The 18521-nt window shown below is 39.9% G+C and overlaps 1 protein-coding gene across 3 annotated transcripts in view; it reads right to left on the reverse strand.

Annotated features, from left to right (window-relative positions):
* Positions 1–4390: 4390 nt before the first annotated feature.
* The window catches only part of LOC149017603 (5'-methylthioadenosine nucleosidase-like), a 33641-nt gene continuing 19510 nt past the window's right edge, over positions 4391–18521 (reverse strand). Inside the window, exons 7-9 of one of the 3 annotated variants that reach the window (XM_089151930.1) lie at positions 6643–6735; positions 5358–5556; positions 4391–5275 (exon numbers count right to left, since the gene is read on the reverse strand). In XM_089151930.1, coding sequence (XP_089008056.1) covers positions 5359–5556; positions 6643–6735 — 291 coding nt within the window. In that variant the 3' untranslated portion in view covers positions 4391–5275; position 5358. Of the gene's footprint in view, positions 5276–5357; positions 5557–6642; positions 6736–12506; positions 12623–18521 lie in introns of those variants that run through there. The other 2 variants (XM_089151928.1, XM_089151929.1) reach the window with 2 other exon arrangements.

The following is an 18521-nucleotide window of genomic DNA, read 5'->3' on the forward strand; positions in this document are numbered from 1 at the left end:
TCAACGGTGACGAGAAAGGTAGGACAGCGGAATCTGTGTATGGCTCTTGAAATGTCATTGGTACCAGTAGGAAGGTGTGGTCTTCACTCTACTTCGCCAAAAAAGAAAAGGAAAAAAAAATCAATTTGTCAGCTTACCCTTCCCTAGGGCCACATATAAGGGATGATGGGAAATAATCAATTAATAATGGGAGAAAAATAAAGGTTACATAAAAAATGGTTGAGATTAGTTTTTTGACACATGGTAGATCATACCACCAAAGATTTTTCTTTTTATGAATAAAAAATTCATTACCAAAACGAGAAAAGGGAAGGAAGAACAAGAGACAAGAAAAACAGGGCAAGGACCAAGGCCAAGAAGCTAAAACAAAAGAAGGAAACAAAAGAAGGAAACAAGCTAATATTTTTTCCTGTTGTTCTCCTTATTCTTCCTCCTCCAACACTCGAAATCCACAATGTAGTCTTTGTCATGATGATGGTGCCCTTGAGTGGAATGGCTGCTTCTATGGTTGCAAAGTAGGGAGAGGGAGTTTCAAAACTGAGGTGCCCCCGGGCTTAGCAATGGGAGGGGAAGAAGGGATAGTGAGAACTCGGGTTGGGACAATAGAGGGGCAAGGGGGCTGAATCAAAGAGTCAGGGCTGAGAAGGATAGGAAGAAGCCCAAAGTAAAGCTCCTAGGGGGGAAGGGAAGAGGAAAGAGTGGGAGGATGAGACCATGAGCCGGGGAGATCAGAAGGGGAAGAATGAGAGGGGAAAGGAGCAATTGCTGAATCAATGCCCAAAGGAGAACGAGTTGTGTTGGAAGAAAGGACTGGGCCTAACCCAAAAGAGAAGCTTGAAGTCACTCAGAGGAAGTGGATTCGATGGGCCAACAGAAGAGGGGAGATTTGAAAGACAGGAGATTCTTGAGACAAAAGAAGAGAGAGAAGGGGAGGAGGGGAGAGGGAAGGTGGGCCTTAGGTGACAATTTTCAAATGAAGCGGAAAGAGAAGGGTTACAATCAGTGGAGGGAAATTAAATTGCAACAAATAGGAAGAACAACAGCTGTGGAGATGGAAATGGTGGGAGCAGACAGATTATGCAAAGAAGAGGAAAGAATAGGGGACAGGACTCAGGAGGCTGGCTTGACAGAGGAGAAGGAGGGTTTTAAGAGGCCAACAACGGGGTGGTAAATGTAGCAATGGTAGGGTTGCTAGCAATTGCCATGGAAGCAGGGGTTGAAGCAACAAACGAAGAGGGCAGTGTCAAAGGATAAGAAAGCGATCGGTTTCGGCAGTAACGACAACACCGTCTCAGTAGCTGGAAGGACAACAAAGTTAGTAGAGGCAACAGCAAACATATGGATAGGGCGAGAGCCAGAAACAGGGGTCTGTAACAAGGGGGCAAAGCGGTTCTGTAAGTTTGGAGATGTTAGCTTGGTAGGAGCACAACTCGGCCGCTGAGGAGCAGAACTTTGTTGCTGGTGGAAGTTGGCCATCTTTGGGGGCACTGATGACCTCAGCCGCAAGGGCAATGGTGTGGACAAGAGCAATAGAGCCTTTCTCCTTTGTGAAAGGGTAATGGCCAAAGCATTTGCAAGTAATGCAATGAGGAGGTTTCCAGTCAAACCTCACAACTTGAGTGAAGTTGAAGCCTGATTCTTCAGAGATGATGATAAATGAAGGCAAAGCCGCAAAGGAGTGTTCGTGGCGACATCAACACAAATGTTGGCATAAGAAAGCCTATCACGTTTTAGGGTTCTAGTGTCAAAGAAGAGAAGGCTGCCAATGGTCGAGCCCACAATGTGCCTTCATTGCTCCAATAATGTAAGGGTAGTCTAAGGAGGGAGACCCATGGAGGAGAATTCTTCTTAGTTAAGCTTCAGATGGCGATACCACAGACGGAGGAAGAGCAGTCTTTTTACAGTGGACCAAGGGCCACCTTCAAGAACTCATCGTTTGTCATCTTCTACAGAGAATTTAAAGACAAAAAACCCATGATCCAAGAGATAAACTTCCATAGAACTAGTTAGGGTTCCATTGCTTCAATAAAGAGGCTTTAACGATTTGTGGGTGGGGGGTCGAGAGCCCAAGAAATGTCCCACAAGATTGCACCTCCAACGAGATGCTTAATCATCTAACACTCCGGCAAGGCAAAAGGCAACCCTTTGGCCATCCACCACGAATCCATACACTATAGAGAAATGCCAACAATAGAGGAAGAGAGGACGGGAATAGGGTTGACCACGGTGACGACGTAGATGGAGAGAGAAGAGCATAGGGGAGCGTGTGGTATATATAATAAAAAAGATTTTTACATGTGGGTCCTTTTAGTGGATCATAAACTAATGTTGGTCCCAAACAACTAACACCGTTAATTGCCATTAAGTTTTATACAAATTTCAAACGATCCACCTGAAGGAACTCCTCTATACCTTGAGGGGGTTCCTGAAAGAAATGCGTAGGAGACTCCAATGTTGTTGTTCTCTTCGCCATCCAATCGGCAACCATATTTGCTTCTCTATTAGTACGAGTAATGATGATATTTCCATGCAAATCTACCAACTCTCGAATCGCCACAACAGTCCTTGCATCCTTCCTTGATGTTGAGCACTCAGTTTCAAACAATCGATTGCTTGTGAAGAGTCAGACTCCATGTAAACAGGTAGCATATTTCTTTCTATTGCATAGCATATGCCTACACAAATAGCATGGAGCTCAGTTTCAAGAACACTTGTCTTGGGGATTTTATGCACAAAACCTCCCAAGTACATCCCTTCTGAGCTGCGAAAAACCCCTCCAATTTGATTGAAATCTTCTTTACCAACTGCAGTATCTACATTGCATTTTAGCCACCCTTCCGTTGGTCTTTTCCACTTTGCCTTTCTTCTAACACTTCGTGATAATGGTTGTGGATTATTTTTCTGGGTCCAAGCTGCCTCCACATGTGAGTAGTATTCTTTTATCATTTCCGCCCCTCCTCGGGCGAGTGAAGGGTCTTTTTCATGAGTATCACGATTTCTCCAACCCCACAGTAGATATAGTGTGATGGCGAAATTGGTTGACCATCCTTTCTGTTGTTGTGATAGATTTCCACAAATGTTTAGGTAAAGCCAATCACGACGATCACAATTGAAGAACTATCCTTGTTGATTCATTGGGATTAATCGTTTCCATACTCCACTCGCATATTGGCAATCTCTAAACACATGTAGACTAGTTTAAAACATAAAACTATACATTAATAATGACCAAAGTACCAGATTTTTATTAGCTCCAATTGTGTTAGATTCCACTTTGCCCTTGTTGACCGTTGGATTGTTTATACGTATATTATTAAAGTTTCAACCCCAAAGTTAAAAACACCTCTAGCCAAGGTTACTATCTTCCAACCTAGCGACGTGTTTCACAATGTCGTTTCTTTGTCTTCGCCAGCATCGATTATTGTGAAAAAAAATAAAGAAAAAGAAATACTCTTACAGCACCATAATTTTCTCTCCCTTCTTGCCGTCTCTTATTCTATTCCCCCCCCCCCTTCTTGGTGAGTTTTTCGTCTTCTTCCTTTCTCATCCCTTTAGTTTCATTAAAATAAGACTCAAAAAAATTCATGGCTTTGAAGGCTGATCTTTCCTTCAAGTTCACAGCAATCAATGTTTTTTTACCTACAACCCACCCACCAAGTCTTTACCTATTTCCTTCATTATTAAGGATCGGGAAGAGAAGAATTGAAAAGGAAAGTAGAAACAAGATAAGAAAATAAGGAGGAAGACCCACATATAATATATTGCACTAAAGAGACCCAACATTAGTTTATGGTCACTAGTTTTAAAAAATTCTTTCTCAATGTCCTTACTATGTTTCCCAAGCTTAAAATAATACACATGATTAGTTCACTTTAAATGAGATCATACATAAATGAGGTGACCTAAATTTCATGCATGAGTGGGCCCATGAAACTTGGGAAATCAATCTTTGAGAATAGGAGAAAATAGAAGAGTTGAGAGTAATTAGGCATTGAATACACTCGGCATTCTACCAAAAAAAGAGTACGCTAGGCATTCATAATCATACATGAAGATCGGGTACATTTGATTAATTCAACAAAATAAATGAAGTATGCAACATGTTAAATGGTGGTTCAACTTCAATGCTGCACATTAACTGTTGCTAGCAGTCGATATTTCAATTACTTGCGAAACAGACGATCGAAATCGAAATCCTCGTCTCGATCGTTGGCACCGGCAGGGGTGGGGGTGGGGGGGTTTTTATTTTTTAATGTTGTAGATGGGTCCCACAACATTTGGAGGAGTCTTTGCACCCAATTCCTAAATACATGATGAACTCTCAATCAAAAGTCACATCATCTATCATGATGATAACACCTTAAGTAAAGAATGAAAAAGGTCCCTGTCACTAGGGTGTTTGACGACCCTTTTTACCTTAATAAGTAAACTAGGCTAGGCACGAGAGTTGTGCATCAACAGATCCCATCCAAAAGATTTCGTACCCAATTTCATTATTACCAAAACTTAGATTAAATCATATGATGAACCCAATGCTAGACGTTTTCGCACAAGCAGAACCCAAGGAGGCATTTTTCATAGTTTTTTTTACCCCCAACAATATTTGGAGAGAAAACTGTAGTATATACCTTGACCTCACACTACAACTTGATCCATCATCCACCAACCACTCTACCACTCTGCCTTAAATTAGATCATATAAAGAGAGGAGGGAGAAAAACAAAATCAGAAACAGGGTACACTGTTGGTGAAGCATTACCGTCTACATCCGTACTCACCAAGAGGTATTCAGTTTGTTCCTCCCACTCCTCCCCTCTTTTCAGAGTGGGTACTAAATTACTAATAAAAACAGCTGGTTAGGTTATCCATCACTTATTTGAGTTATTTCTCCCCAAGTCTCTAAAGTTTATAGGGCCATATGGGGAAAATGTCATGGAACGTTAAGGAGTATATCGTTTTCACAGAAGATTGAGAAAGCATTTAGACAAGGAGTAAAATTTAAGATTCTTTTTCCACCTCAAATGCAGGAATTGAGATCTGCAGTATATCTTCTTTACCCACAAGTGTGTGCTAAGGCAGATTATCAGCAGGAGATAGACACACAAAACCACTCAATTAATTTATTTAAGGTCACTATAAGTTCATTTGGGTGGGCCTCCAGAAGATACATACTCGAAAGGAAGAGAACCGAAGTGGAGAATGCTTTTGTTCATTAGTGGCCGTCATCAGAGAAGAACATCAGTTTTTCACCTCAAACCTTTATTTTTACCTTAATCTGCACAGAAGTTGACGCTCATCAGCATAAATCTGTTCACTTTTATCCTTCAGGCATGGAAACAGAGAGGATAGGCAAGAACCTTAAAGCTCAGACAGGCACTTCCCACTAACGAAATTCACAATGTCAGTGACGGCCTGATCAAGTGTGGCAGTCACAGCCACCAAATTCTGCAGGAAATCTTCTCCAGCTGGTTTATCACCATCCAGTAGATCTGTCACAGCTTTAACAAATATTGCTGGGACAGAGAAAAGAGCTGCTGCATAGGCGACTGCTGCTCCCTGGCAGTGAACGGTGCAGTTTCAAAGCCAGCTTTATGGCAAAAAAAAAAAAAAATGGAAAGAGCATACAAATACTCAAAGAACAGAACGCATGATAATGGGTGCGTGGTGTCCCTAACAATCGCAGCCAACAAAGGTCACAACATTGTACGTGTGCAGAAATAGAGATTCTCTCAAAAGGAATATGACTGTAAAATGTTTCAACTTAGGCGAGACTGAGAATATAAAAAGATCATCAGAGCAGTGAAAAACCATTGGCTGGATGAACTTGAAGGTTGCCAAACAGACAGAGTCATCTATTAGTAATATTAGGCAAAAACTACTTGAGGACACCTACCATGGAAAGATACTGCCCATAAAAGTGGGAAAAGGCTGCACATATGCCCTTCCCAGACCCCGCATTAGTTGGAGCCCCATGCACTAGATCGCCCCTTTTTGTACCATAATATCTGCCAAATCTCTTTGGGCACTCTTCAACTTGCTCAAACTTGGATGTACGTAATAAGGTCCACAGTCCTTAAAAGTTGGATAATATGTATTTAAAATACCCAAGATGTAGTGGTATGAAGTATGACTGCATCTTCATATAATTCCTTCTAGTTTAAGGGAAGCTCCAGTTTAGACAGAAATGAGAGCTCTGAAAACTGAATTTTTGAATTTTTTGGCTCAATAAAACAGAATTTTGGATGAGTAGAACTGAAAACAAATTCCAGCAGTCTTTTTAGCACTGACCATTTGAAGCTCAGGTAAAAAAGATTTGCTGCATCAGGTGATTCAGGTTGGGAGTCAGCACAGCCACATGGGCCAAAACTTGCCCAAACTTGATTCCAACAAGAGGTATTATAGTATACTAACCCAAGGTTTAGAAATGAATCATAATTGAGAGGACTAACCGGTAAAAAAAACAGGGGAAGATGAAGGAGAGAAAAGAAGGGGGGGGGGGGAGAGGAGAGATTGTGGAGACAGATAAGAAGAAGGAAAAATATGTGGACAACTCTAAAAGTGAGATGGGATAGGAAGGTTATAACCACTTCAAATTATTTTTGCCTTTTTTAATAATAGGAATAAGAAAACAAAAGTTTTTACCTCCATATCTTTAACTGTAGCATCATTTGCAATGATTGATGCTTCATCCTGAGGGGACATATCCAAAGAATCCCCAGTAGAGAGCTTGCATGTCTGTGATATGAACATGAGTATCATTACCACCAGCTCAATTTATTGACCAGATATAAAAGAGACATGCATGTATGCTGTGAGAGAGAACCAATAGGACAGTTAATACAGTTTCTACGCTTCTGCATTGAGGATTAGGCGAACTTTACCTACAAATGGCGAGAATCTTTAATGATCCACATCTTTTGTTGATTGGCCACCTAATAGACAAATATTGGCCTAAAATTGGCCTACCTTCACATTCCTCACTATTTAAAGTACAAATGGTACCGAGAAATGACGTTGGAAGAATAAATTATAAGCAAGCCAAAGTCCGAACTTCCTGGCTAAGGCTATGTGAGAAGCTCCAATTTTGAAGAATAATTGTGGCCTTTGGAGTTTGGGCAGAAGTATTGGATAAGATTCCAATGGGCTCATCAAATTAACGTCTGAATTATGGGCAGACATATTGGATAAAATCCCAAAGGGCTCATCAAATTAACGGATGAATTATGATTGGAAATGGGCAGTTCGCAAGGAGGACCAGGAACAAATTGATGGAGTACTCTACATAATAATAGAAATAGAATCTTTTAAGGGTAGATAGTACATCCAACCAAAGGCACAGGAAACTAAGTATACAATTTTATATTTTATTGGAAAACTAGAGCTACATCTGATATGCATTGTCAGAGTATATTTTCGGTTGAAGATGCATTCCAAGAAATCATACCTAACACAACCATAATTTCAATGTCATTATACAATTTCATTGCTTTTAGAGTATAGGTGTAAGTTCATTCTCGTTAACCATGATCTAGAGGTCTTCAGGGAGTTGAGCATCTAGGATCCACAAAATGGTTTGGTTGAGAAGACTCAAAAATGTGTGTGAAATAAATAGTGGGTCCAGATGTTTAGGATCATGGGTGGACAACCAAGGTTGCATTTGGTGTGATATCCCAGAATGCAATAGAGACCTAATATGCATAAAGGGTCTGAGATTACCAAGGATAAGTACACATAAAAGAATTTTTTTGATAATCAATACTAGGAAATGATGAACACATAAATTGGAGAAGACTTTATGAACAGCCTAAAATAAATAAAGGTGTAACCCTAAGTTGACAGTAACATCATGACCAAGAAACAATGAAAAATGCATGTAAAATCAGGAAAGATTCTCATAAACAGCCTAAAACAAGCAACAGTCTGACAAAAATTGACAGTAACATCATACTACATGAAAATGCTTGCCAAATTATTTAAGAGATGCACAAGATGACAAATCCTAATGCTTGCTTGAATAGGCTAAGTATTTAGCACTATAACAGTAGAAGAAACAAAGCTCATGCCTCATTTACTCGAATAAATAACTGACAAAGCTCCGGTACCAAAGAAGGCTCTTAGAAATCAACCAAGGGTTGGTAGGTGTATGGGTTGGGTTCCCCTTGTAATCGGCCAACTTAGTGGACCTCAAACATGGGTTCATGAGTTGAGTATGAAAATTTCTTACTTTGTTTGATAATTGATAATTGGTCCAATTTAAGTGACGGTGGATAATCTTTTTCAATTTTTGTTTACCGTTTATATTTGGAGTAGGAGTTTTAATTTTTTTTTTTTTTAGAATTCCTTAAGAAAATGGTGGGTTGTTAGTTAGGATTCCTAGATAGTTTCCTATTTTAACTCAAGTAAGTTATCTTGTGTTACAATTCCCAGTCTGCTGGGGATTCAAATAACCTTGTAGCCTTTTATTATTTATACCTCCTTTGTGGGAAGAAAAGTACATTCGAATTCAAAAATCATTGATAATTGTTTGGAAACTGTTGCTCTTAGTTTCATGATGGGCTGGTCCTCAAGAGGATTTCAATCCTCCTTGGCTGCTGATTCAATTCAGTTTTTCGTGCTTAGGTGTTTCGAATCATATCTTCAAGTTTTGACAGTGGAATCAGTCCTCTGCCTCACTTACAAAGCCTGCTGCCTTTGGTAAGTGAATAATCCCTATCCTCACCTCTTTACCCATCAATTTGTGTTTTGAAGATCAAGTGTCATACCATATTTGATCCATCAAGTGATTCCATCAGATATGAGATCTGTCCACCCACCTTTACTTAAGCATTAATTCGTCGAGGCATACTTACATCATCACCTACATTCTGATACCATTACTGCCATTAAAGCTACCTACGTTATAGTCCATAACTAAGCAAAATCTGCAACCCAACATAACTTCAGTTTCATCCATCTAAAACACACCTAAAATTTCAGCTCCATCAGAACCCTAGAAGGCCATTGACCTTAGACCCCTACACACCCTTATTTTTTAGGAGTCTACCATTGAGGCTGAAATTCAAATCATTCCTAACCCTAAAAGCGCCTCTCAAATGCACCCTCCTAACCCCTCCAAATAAAAACCTACAATGCAGTCCGAAATAATCAGCTCTGCTTATATTTTAAGAGGACCCTGGTGTATTGCTACCCTGCTTGGCCACCCAATTAAGGGCTGAATCAATAAGCCTAGCAAATAGAGTGCACAAAGGCTCAGGAACAAAGTTTAGTTTCAGGGGCAAGGAGAACGCCTCAAAACAACTGTGGCATCTGCTATCCAACACTCCTGTGTCCTGACTCTTCATAATATTAGCCTACCTCAAGTCATCCAACATACAACAAACCACACATAGTAGGTCCTAAATAAAAAGTCGTGGTAAGAAAGGAAGAGAAGAAGTCGACTGTTGCTAGCCGCTGCTTGCCAAAGTGTCGTCGCGGGAACGGAAGAGAAGAAGAGAGGAAGAGAGAAAGAGATTAGGGATTAGAGTGAGAGTGTGAGACTCGAGTCAAGAACTTAATTCTCTTTAGATTTTGTTTGTTTGTTTTTTATTTTTTATTTTAACATTTGATCACATATAGCGTCATTATAAATATACATATAGGTTCAAACAATAGATACTTTACAATTGGAATCTAATAAGTAATTCAATATATGCCTTCAATTTGGCATCTTTCATGTGATTTAAAAAAGAAAAAAAAAGCGGACACCTTGGGGTATAAGGCGTCCGAGGCGCTTAAGGCGACACCCAGGCAATGCCTCATACCCCAAGACGTTCGCCTTATTGTCTGAAAATAAGGCGACGCCGATTTGAGGCGCTCTGAAGGCACCTAGACGCCTAGGTGACGCCTTAACAACAATGTGAACCATAGCTCCATACTCAGCTTCTGTACTAGATAAAGCTACAACATTTTGTTTCCTACTCCTCCAAGTAATTAGATTACCTCCAACAAAGGTACATTAACCTAAATTTGACTTCTTGTCAGGAGACCCAACTCAATTGGCATCAATGTATGCTTCTACCATTAGATCATCAGTGGGTGACAAAAGTATTCCTTTTCCAGCAGTTCCCTTCAAATGTTGCAGTATTCTGGTAACAACCTTCATATGAGTTGAATATGGATCATCCATGAACTAGTTCACTATCCTATGGCATAAGCAATGTCTGGCTTGGTGTAAGACAAGTAAATAAGTTTCCCTACCAGCCTTTATTATCTTCTTTTGTCCACTGGATCTCCCTCCTCCTTAAATTTAGCTCCAACCTCAATAGGGGTATCAACTGCTTTACACCCCAAAATTCCTACTTCTATTAATAAATCTCTACATACTTCCTCGAGGATAGGTATATACCCTTATTTGATCGAGCCACCTCAATTCCTAGGAAGTACTGTAACTTCCCGAGATCTTTAATCTTAAATTCTTTGCCAAGGAAGTCCTTCAACCTTTGTATTTTCTCACCATCATTCCATGTGATGACAATATCGTCCACATAAACGACGAGAAGTGTGATATTGGTACCTAACTTCTTGACAAACAACATATGATCACCATTTTGCCTGTACTCAATATAGGTCATTGCCTTCTTGATGCGTCCAAACCAACATCTAGGACACTATTTCAACCCATAAATTGACCTCTTTAACCAATAATTTTTCCCCCTAATATTGTCATAAGAGAAATCACGTGGGATCTCCATATAAACTTCCTCCTCCAACTCCCTATGCAAGAAGGCATTCTTTACATTTAATTGGTGCAAGTTCCAGTATTTGTTCACAGCTACAAACAATAGAACTATAACAGTGATCATTTTTGCAACAGGGGCAAAAGTCTCATGATAATAAATCCTATAAATTTACCCATAGGTTTGGGTAAAACCCTTTGCACCTAGTCTAGTCTTCAACCTATTGACCGATCCCTCCATATTTTGTGTAACCACACCCATTTACGACCCACGGATTTTTTTCCTGGAGCATGTGTAACCATCTCCCAAGTATCATTTTTCCTCATTGCATGCATTTCCTCTTCCATAGTTGCCTTCCATCTCTTATCAACATAGGTTTCTTGCCAACTTTTAAGAACAAAAACAGATGATAGAGAGAATATAAAAGCACGGTAAGAGTTAGACAAATAGTCATAAGAAACATATTTAGCTATGGGATATTAAGTACAAGATAGAACTCCTCTTCTAATAGTAATAGGAAGGTCAGAAGAAGATAGTTCGGGGGAATAAGAATTTGATTCTGGAGCAAGGGACTGAAGTGGTAACATGTCACCTTTCTCTACCTGCTTGGCTGATTGTAATTCTTCCTCTAATAATTCTGCACCTCCTTATTCTTGTCAATCTTGTTTTGAAAGACCTCAATAGTGTGCCTCATAGGAGTGGTCTCCCCTTGACTAGGTTCTTCATATGGTTTAGAAAACGGAGGGGAGAATTAGAGTCCTCAGGTACACTGGTTGAAGTCTCCCCCTGGTCAGGGAACTCTTTTTAAACTCCTAAGTTGTGTTGTATGGGAGTCTGTGTGTGGTAGGAAGGCCCAGAGTAAAAAATTAACACCTCTCCTTTAAGACTCTCCCCCTAAAGAGGTGTATAGTAAGGGCAAGACTCATTAAAAATTATATCCATGGACATAATGATCTTCCTAGGAGGAGTATGATAACATTTGTACCCTTTTGAATAGCGGCATACCCCAAAAATATGTAGTATAAGCTACGGGGAGCCAGCTTACTCTAGTGGGATGTGATTCTGGCATAACATACACAACCAAAAATCTTCCGGGAATAAAAAAGGAAGAGTCTCCCTGGAGAATGTCATTAGGACATTTAAAACCAAGTATCCTACTGGGCATCATATTCATAAAGTAGCAAGCAGTGAGTATACCATCACTCCAGTATTGGTCAGGGACATTTATAACAATCATAATAGAACGAGCTATCAATCATAATAGAACAGGCTATCTCTAATAGATGTCGATTCTTCCTTTCGGCAACCCCATTTTGGGAAGCCATATCAACACAATTGGTTTATTGTATTATGCCTGAATTAGAGAGAGATCTCTGAAATTCACTATCAATATACTCTATGCTATTGTCCTTCACAGTGACATTGAATTGAGTTTTAATCATACTACGAAAATCACGAAAATATCGAAAAACCTCTTCTTTTTTTTTGTTTTAAAAGATAAATCCATCAAGAACGAGAGTGACAATCAATAAACTTAACAAAGTATCTATGACCAGTAATATACACGTCGGCAGGGGCCCCATACATCAGTATAAATTAACACAAAAAGAATAGATTCTCTATTATGAAGATAAGGTAAATAAGTAGAATGAGTATGTTTCGCAAAAATGCAAGCTTCACAAAAAATTCACCCTTATTATAAGAAGAAACTAAACCAGGAAACATTTTTTTAAGAGTTCTTAGAGGGAGGTGACCGAGCCTACGATGCCACTGATGAAGGTCTGACATTACCGAATGAACATGATGAAAAGATGAAGCCAAAGTAGAAGTAGATCTTTCAATTGGCTCCAGCAAAGAAGTCCATTGTCTAGTTTACCAAGTCCAATATCCTTCCCTATTACCAGATCCTGGAAGACACAATAGGATAAAAAAAATGTCACTTTACAATTTAAGTCATGTGTAAGACTACTGATAGAAGGTAAAAGTAGAGAAGGAAGGAACATGCAAACTTTAGACAACGAAAGTGATGGAGAATGTTAAATGGTCCCTTTTCCAACAATAGAAGAATAAGAACCATCAACAATTCAAACTTTATCTTACCCAGAAGTTGGAGAATAATGTAAGGAAAAAGAAGATGAACCTATCATATGATTTGTGGCTCATGTACCAATGATCCAAGGAGCAGAAACCGAAGAAACAAGGAAGCCTGTAAAAGTTCTACTCAATGTAGCAAGGCAGGAGTTGGTAGTGGAGGAAGCTGTAGTAGAGGTTGCATTAGCAATAGAAGACTGCAGAATACATTGTTGAGTAGCTAATTCTTCCTGTGAAAAACCAATATCTGTAGAGGGTGTAATGAGACAGTCTCAGAAAGATTAGCGTTTGATTTTCCCCTTCTTTGTACCCTTTTCTGCTTAAGATCAGTAGGCATCCCATAGAGCTTCCAATAGGTGGCCTTGGCATGGTATGGTTTGTGATAGTGATCACACTTGACAATCTCCTTGGTTTAATAAGATTTGGTGCTAACACACTATAGGGCCAATTTCTCCACAATAGAAGCATGAAGCATGGTTATTCGAAGGCTTTCCTCGCACTAAACAAGGCCATAAGACTGTTTTTATGTAGGAAAGGCAAAACGACCCAATACTTGTACCCTGATCTGATCAATACTCCACACTCAAACCAACCAAAAAGTCTATACCCGAATCATATCAACGTGCTCCCTATAAGTAGCCACATCATCCAGATTAGTGGGTTGATAATCTCCAAATGATCCAACTCCTGCCACAGAGATCGCGATTCAGCATAATATTGGGGCCACAGTCAGTTCCTTTTGGGTAGTGATAAGCCCCTTGTGTCACGAGTCTACACTCATAAGCGTGGCAAGGGGATCCATGCAATCTAATCAAGAAAAGATCTCCAGATTCAGATTGCATTCAGATTGGGAAGGAAATGGTTGTGAGATCTTGCGATTCAGATTGAGATCAGATTGCATTCAAATTGCCTTATAGGTTGAGATTTGGGATGATTCTATTATATTTGGGGAGATTCTATGGAGGGATATTGTAGGCAAGTAATTACTATTAATAGGGGGAAGGTAGAGTAAGTTGGTATGCTTTGGAGTTATTAGGGAAATAAAGGAGAGGGAGATTGCTCTTGGGTAGCCGTAGGTATTCCTACTGCTGGTAGTAGGCTATGTTATGTTTCAGCATTTAATCCAAGTTCATTATTATTATTACTTCTTTGTGTCATTCTTCCATTGTTGAGTCACTCCATTTGGGTACTTAACAGGTAGTCTTATAAAGTTTTTTCCGTAGCTCATAAACCTGTGCATCATACCCTAATTGTCCATATGTTTCTGTAGTAGCCTTCCAGATTTGGAATGCAAGATCAAGTAATAGGTATCCATGAAAATAACTGGATTCATGGAATTCAAAAGGAGCGACATAATAAAAGAGTCATTCGAGATCCATTTATCTTGAGAAACACCTGTGGCGGTAGGCTTGATAGTGGTGCTCATAATGTGTCCAACAAGTCATCTTCCGACAATAGTCAGGTATGCAAATCGAAACCATATCAAATAATTTGTTCTATCAAATCTTATTGAAAGAGGAGGAAGAGTGGGGTAATAATCGAAACCAGTGGAAGTAGTACAACCATCGGTGGTTGCCATGTGAAAAAACTGTTTGTAATTTTCAATCTTCACCCTTTTGAATCAGCTGAAACGTCTCAGAATAGAATAGTCGGGCCACCCAAACAAATCTAGGGAGTCATAGGATACATAGAATAATAGACAACATCAGTGCTGTAATTTTATTTTATTTTTTTACTTTTTTAATTTTTGGGGTAGAAGTAGTGCTAGTTCAAGCTTTCGTTGGTTCAAAAGGGATTCATGGTTCAAACTTCGTTGGTTCAACAACCGATTCATAAACTGGTTCAAAAGGGAACTCACTATTTTAATAAGAATCGAAGATGATTCATGAACTGGTTCAAAAGGGAACTCACTATTTTAATAAGAATCCAAGAGAATAGAGGTAGCGATGGCGGTAATAGGTCTAGGCAATGGTTGAGACGATGGCTGGGCAATGGTTGAAGAAGGTGAAGAGGTGACGATGGCGGTAACAAGTCTAGGCGATGTTTTGTGGGTTGCAGCGACAGAGGGCGACGGCAAGATGCGATGCGATTCAAGTAGGAAATTCAAAAAATGGTATCAGGTTCTCCACAAAAGCGACTGAAGAAGCTATTACAGATGCAGAAGCAAAGGTGGTAGATGGATGTAGGTTGTAGATGGCAGCTTGGCGTCGGCAGCGGTGGTGTATGCAAAGACCAGCGATAATGGTGGTGGGTCTAATTTCTTTGTTTTTGAATTCCATGATTCCAAATATTGCCCATGGATATCTATTACTTGATACTACAGCCCAAATCTGGAAGGCTACTACTGAAACATATGGACAGTTGGGGAATGATGCACATGTTTATGAGCTACGAAAGAAGCTTCATGAGACTACCCAAAAGGAACTAACTGTGGCCCAATATTATGCCACGTTGCGATCTCTTTGGCAGGAATTGGATCATTATGGGGATTATCATCCCACTAACCCAGATGATGTGACTACTTATAGGAAGCACATTGATAAGATTCGGGTATATGACTTCTTGGCAGGTTTGAATGTGGAGTACGATCAAATTAGAGTACAAGTCTTAAATCGTTCTCCCTTTCCTACACTAGAACAGTCTTATGCTCTTGTTCAGTGTGAGGAAAGTCGTCGTTTAGTTATGCTTCATACTCCTATTATGGAGAAATCAGCCTTACAGTTTGTTCGCACAAAATCTGATCCGGCTAAGGAGATTGTGAAGTGTGAGCACTGTCACAAACCATATCATACCAAGGCAAATTGTTGGAAACTGCATGGGAAACCTGTTGATTTTGAGCAAAAACGAGCACAAAGAAAGGGAAAACCAAAGGCTAATCTGTCTGAGACAGTTTCCACCACACCCACTGTAGACGTTGGTTTTTCACAAGAGGAGTTCGCTACTCTGCGACGTATTCTGCAGTCTTCTACTGCCGGTACCGCCTCGACCACTGCTTCCTCTACTACCCATACCAACTCCCACCTTGCTACTTCAGGTAAAACTTTAACAAACTTTCAAGCTTCTTCAGTTTCTACTCCTTGGATTATTGATACAGGAGCCACAGATCATATGACAGGTTTATCCTCCTCTTTCTTACAATATTCTCCAACTTCTGGAAAGGATAGAGTTCGAATTGCTGATGGCTCATATTCTTCCATTGCTAGAAAAGGGACCATTCAACATTCTCCATCACTTTCTTTGTCTAAAGTTTTACATGTTCCCTCTTTCTCTACTAACTTGCTCTCTATCAGTAGTCTTACACATGACTTGAATTGTAAAGTGACATTTTTCCCATCTTACTGTCTTCCAGGATCTGGTCACGAGGAAAGAGATTGGACGTGGTAAACTAGACAATGGACTTTATTTGCTCGAGCCGATTGGAGAATCTGCGTCTGCTTTGACAACATCTTCTAATCCGGTCCATTCGATAATATCAGACCTTCATCAGTGGCACCGTAGGCTAGGTCACCTCCTTCTAGGAACTCTTAAGAAAATATTTCCTGATTTGGTTTCTTCTTGTAACGAGGATAATTTTTTTTGTGAAGCCTGCATTTTTGCGGCGGACTCTCGTTCTACTTATTTACCTTCTCTTCATAATAGAAAACTTGTTCCTTTTATGCTAATTCATACTGATGTGTGGGGTCCTTGCCGACGTGTGTCTATTACTGGTCATAGGTACTTTGTCACTTTTATTGATTGTCACTCTCGTTCTACATGGATTTATCTTTTAAAAAAAAAAAAAAAAAAGAGATTTTTCGATGTTTTCGTGATTTTCATAATATGATTAAAACTTAGTACAATGCCACTGTAAAGATCCTTCGCAGTGACAATGGCACAGAGTATATTGATGGTGAATTTCAAAGATATCTCTCTGACTCTGGCATAATACACCAGACCAATTGCGTTGATACGGCTGCCCAAAATGGGGTGGCCGAAAGGAAGAATCGGCATCTCTTAGAGATAGCCCGTTCCATTATGATTGCTATAAATGTACTTGACTAGTACTGGAGTGATGCTATACTCACTGCTTCTTACCTTATGAATAGGATGCCCAATAGGATACTTGGTTTTAAATGTCCTAATGAGATTCTTCAGGGAGCCTCTTCTTTTGTTATTCCCCCAAAGGTTTTTGGATGCGTGTATTATGCCAGAATCACAGCCCACTAGAGTAAGCTGGCTCCCCACGGCCTACGCTGCATATTTTTGGGGTATTCTGCTACTCAGAAAGGGTACAAATGTTATCATCCTCCCTCCAGGAAAACCATTGTATCCATGGATGTAATTTTTCATGAGTTTTGCCCTTACTATACACCTCTCCAGGGGGAGAGTCCTAGAGGAGAGGTGTTCTTTCCGACTCTAGATCTTCTTATCACACACCAACACAACTTAAGAGTCCAAGAAGAGTTTCCTGACCAAGGGGAGACTTCGGCCAATATACTTGAGGACTCTAATCCTCCCCCTTCAATTTCTGAACCATGTGAAGAACCTAGCCAGGGGGAGACCACTCCTATGAGACACACTGTTGGGGTCTTTCAAAACTAAATTAACCAGAATAAGGAGGTGCAGACTTATCAGATGAAGAATTACAACCGGCTAAAGCAGGTGGAGAAAGGTGATACGTTACCACTTCAGTCTCCTGCTTCAGAATCAGATTCTACTATACCCCTTAAAGCATCTTCTTCTGATCTTCCTATTGCTGTTTGAAAAGGGGTCAGATCTTGTACTCAACATCCCATAGCTAAATATGTTTCTTATAACTCTTTGTCTAACTCCTACTGTGCTTTTATATCCTCTCTGCCATCTGTATCTGTTCCTAAAAGTTGGCAAGAAGCCTATGCTAATAAGAGCTGGAAGGCAGCTATGGTAGAGGAAATGCAGGCAATCAAGAAAAATGACACTTGGGGAGCTAGTTACACTTCCTCCAGGTAAAAACCAGTGGGTTGCAAATGGGTATTTGTGGTTAAACAAAATATGGATGGATCACTCAACAAGTTGAAAGCTAGACTAGTTGCAAAGGGGTTTACCCAGACCTATGGGATTGATTATCAGGAGACCTTTGCCCTTGTTGCGAAACTAAACACTGTCAGAGTTCTATTGTCTATAGCTGTAAACAAAGACTGGAACTTGCACCAACTAGACGTAAAGAATGCCTTCTTACATGGGGAGTTAGTAGAAGAGGTCTATATGGAAATCCCACATGGTTTCTCCGATGACAATACTGCAGGGAAAGTTTGTCAGTTGAAGAGGTCAATTTATGGGTTAAAACAGTCTCCTATATGTTGGTTTGGACGCCTCCTGAAGGCAATGACTTCTATTGGGTACAAGCAAAGCAATGTTGATCATAAACTATTTGTCAAGAAATCAGGTACTAACATCACACTTCTTATTGTCTATGTAGACGATATTGTTATCACAGGCAATGATGGTGAAGAAATTCAAAAGTTGAAGGACTTTCTTGGCAGAGAGTTTGAAATTAAAGATCTAGGAAAGTTACAGTATTTCTTACGGATTGAGGTGGCTCGATCAAAGAAAGGTATATTCCTATCCCAAAGAAAGTATGTCCTAGATCTATTATCAGAAGTGGGAATGTTGGGGTGTAAAGCAGTTGATACCCCTATTGAAGCTGGAGCTAAACTTAAAGAAAAAAGGGAGAACCATTGGACAAAGGAAGATACC

Source organism: Hakea prostrata, chromosome 4 (genome assembly GCF_041222555.1).
Source record: "Hakea prostrata isolate BN-2017 chromosome 4, UWA_Hpros_2, whole genome shotgun sequence".
NCBI lineage: Eukaryota > Viridiplantae > Streptophyta > Magnoliopsida > Proteales > Proteaceae > Hakea > Hakea prostrata.